This window comes from Perkinsus marinus, assembly GCF_000006405.1.
Source record: "Perkinsus marinus ATCC 50983 genomic scaffold scf_1104296952136, whole genome shotgun sequence".
NCBI classification, from domain to species: domain Eukaryota; phylum Perkinsozoa; order Perkinsida; family Perkinsidae; genus Perkinsus; species Perkinsus marinus.
In genome coordinates, this window is record NW_003208996.1 from 1 (window position 1) to 1678 (window position 1678).

The 1678-nt window shown below is 44.7% G+C and overlaps 1 protein-coding gene across 1 annotated transcript; it reads right to left on the reverse strand.

The window, feature by feature from the left end:
* Positions 1-513: 513 nt before the first annotated feature.
* Positions 514-1271, reverse strand: Pmar_PMAR024127 (hypothetical protein; the record flags this gene model as incomplete). The annotated part of the gene is made up of 3 exons (XM_002777241.1): positions 514-731; positions 777-882; positions 1059-1271. The coding sequence occupies 3 exons, from the start codon at positions 1269-1271 to the stop codon at positions 514-516; spliced, it is 537 nt and encodes a 178-aa protein (XP_002777287.1).
* Positions 1272-1678: the final 407 nt, after the last annotated feature.

The following is a 1678-nucleotide window of genomic DNA, read 5'->3' on the forward strand; positions in this document are numbered from 1 at the left end:
AGTCGCACGCATACACATAACCTTCCTCTAGTAGGTCCACTGAAATGAGAAAAGTCTGTCCTCACAACACAGTACAGAGCTGTGTGATGTAATCAGAAATGTACATTTTAGGAGCTCTAGAAGTGTTGGAGTAGGAATATATGTTTGCTTTTCTCAGCTACTGAGCTCAGGAGTTTCCTATACAGTGTTGGAGTAGGAATATATGTTTGCTTTCCTCAGCTACTGAGCTCAGGAGTTTCCTATACAGTGTTGGAGTAGGAATATATGTTTGCTTTCCTCAGCTACTGAGCTCAGGAGTTTCCTATACAGTGTTGGAGTAGGAATATATGTAATCGCTTTCCTCACCTGAGCTCAGGAGTTTCCTCACCTTTCCTAGGAGTTCATACACTATTGCGGGTAGAAATGTACGGAAACCAGAAAATTTCACAAAATTTCCTCAGAATTTTTTCATCACCAACACATGTGGTTGATCAAGTGCATATTTCCCTACACTGAGTTTTGGTGAGTACAAACTTACCAGAGCTCCACTGAGATCAACAAGAACTCCTGATAGTAACTACAGCCCAACTCACCAAGAGCCGCAACGCACTCCAAGTCCCTTCCCAGAACTGTCACTTCTCCCAGTGATAGCATGTGAATCGCCGGGCCACGACGTCGGATCGACGATAACAGGAGTAGGAAGTCCGACTTGGACGGATCTGGGACCTTGTCACGAAATGAAAAGACCGGACCTGAACATGGGGGTGTTTTCCCAACGAACTCTCAGAGGTATGTACTTGGCTCTGGGTCGGTCAGTAGTAGACTCGCCACCCTCTTAGCCGAGTTGGATATCAGAAACCCACCACGAGGCACACCACGGTACTGCGGAGTTGTGATGATAACCTAAAACAGGCAACTCACGAGTGCAGTGTCAATGATATTATCAACATGATAACAATGTGAAGCGAATGACACCAACGTTTTAAAAGCGTAGTCTCGGAAGGAATCTCGAAACCACCTCGGAAATATGGATATGCATAACCGTTCTGTTCGCACGTTGAAAGCCGTGCATAGGCTACCTTCATCTCGTAGTAGGGTACTTCCTTGAGGACCTCAGGAGGTATTGGTGGCCCTTTTTCATCCTCTCGTGTTGGTGTCACCACACCTTGTTGGGTCTCCTCCTCCTCCCGTTGAGTAGGCGCTAACAAGTCCAAGATCACTTCCCCAGCACCAACTTCATCAACCTTGCTTGGCTCGGCAGAGTTCCGAGGAAGGGTGCCAGAATCAGACATGGGAAGCCAGGCCTTATGGCACTCAACATTACGAGAGATGACTTCAATTCTAACTCAGTAAGGGAATATATGTTTGGTTTCCTCAACTGAGCTCGTAAGTTTCCCCATTGTAGAAAAATCACACGATTTAGGGTATAAGAAAACGATCAACTTCTCAAAATTTCCATAATCTTAGCAAGACATATAGTTGACCATGTGCATATATATTCACACTGGTCTAACCAGTGTTTATTGGTTTGACGATCTAGAGCTGTTGATGAACGTTTCACTCGTGACTCGTATAATCTACCATCATTCTGTTCCCACGAAAAAAACGAGGGTGGGAAGACTAGCGCATGGTCAACTACGTGTGCATTTGATAACATAGCAAATTTTAATAAACTAATATCTCCATATCTGTACACTTC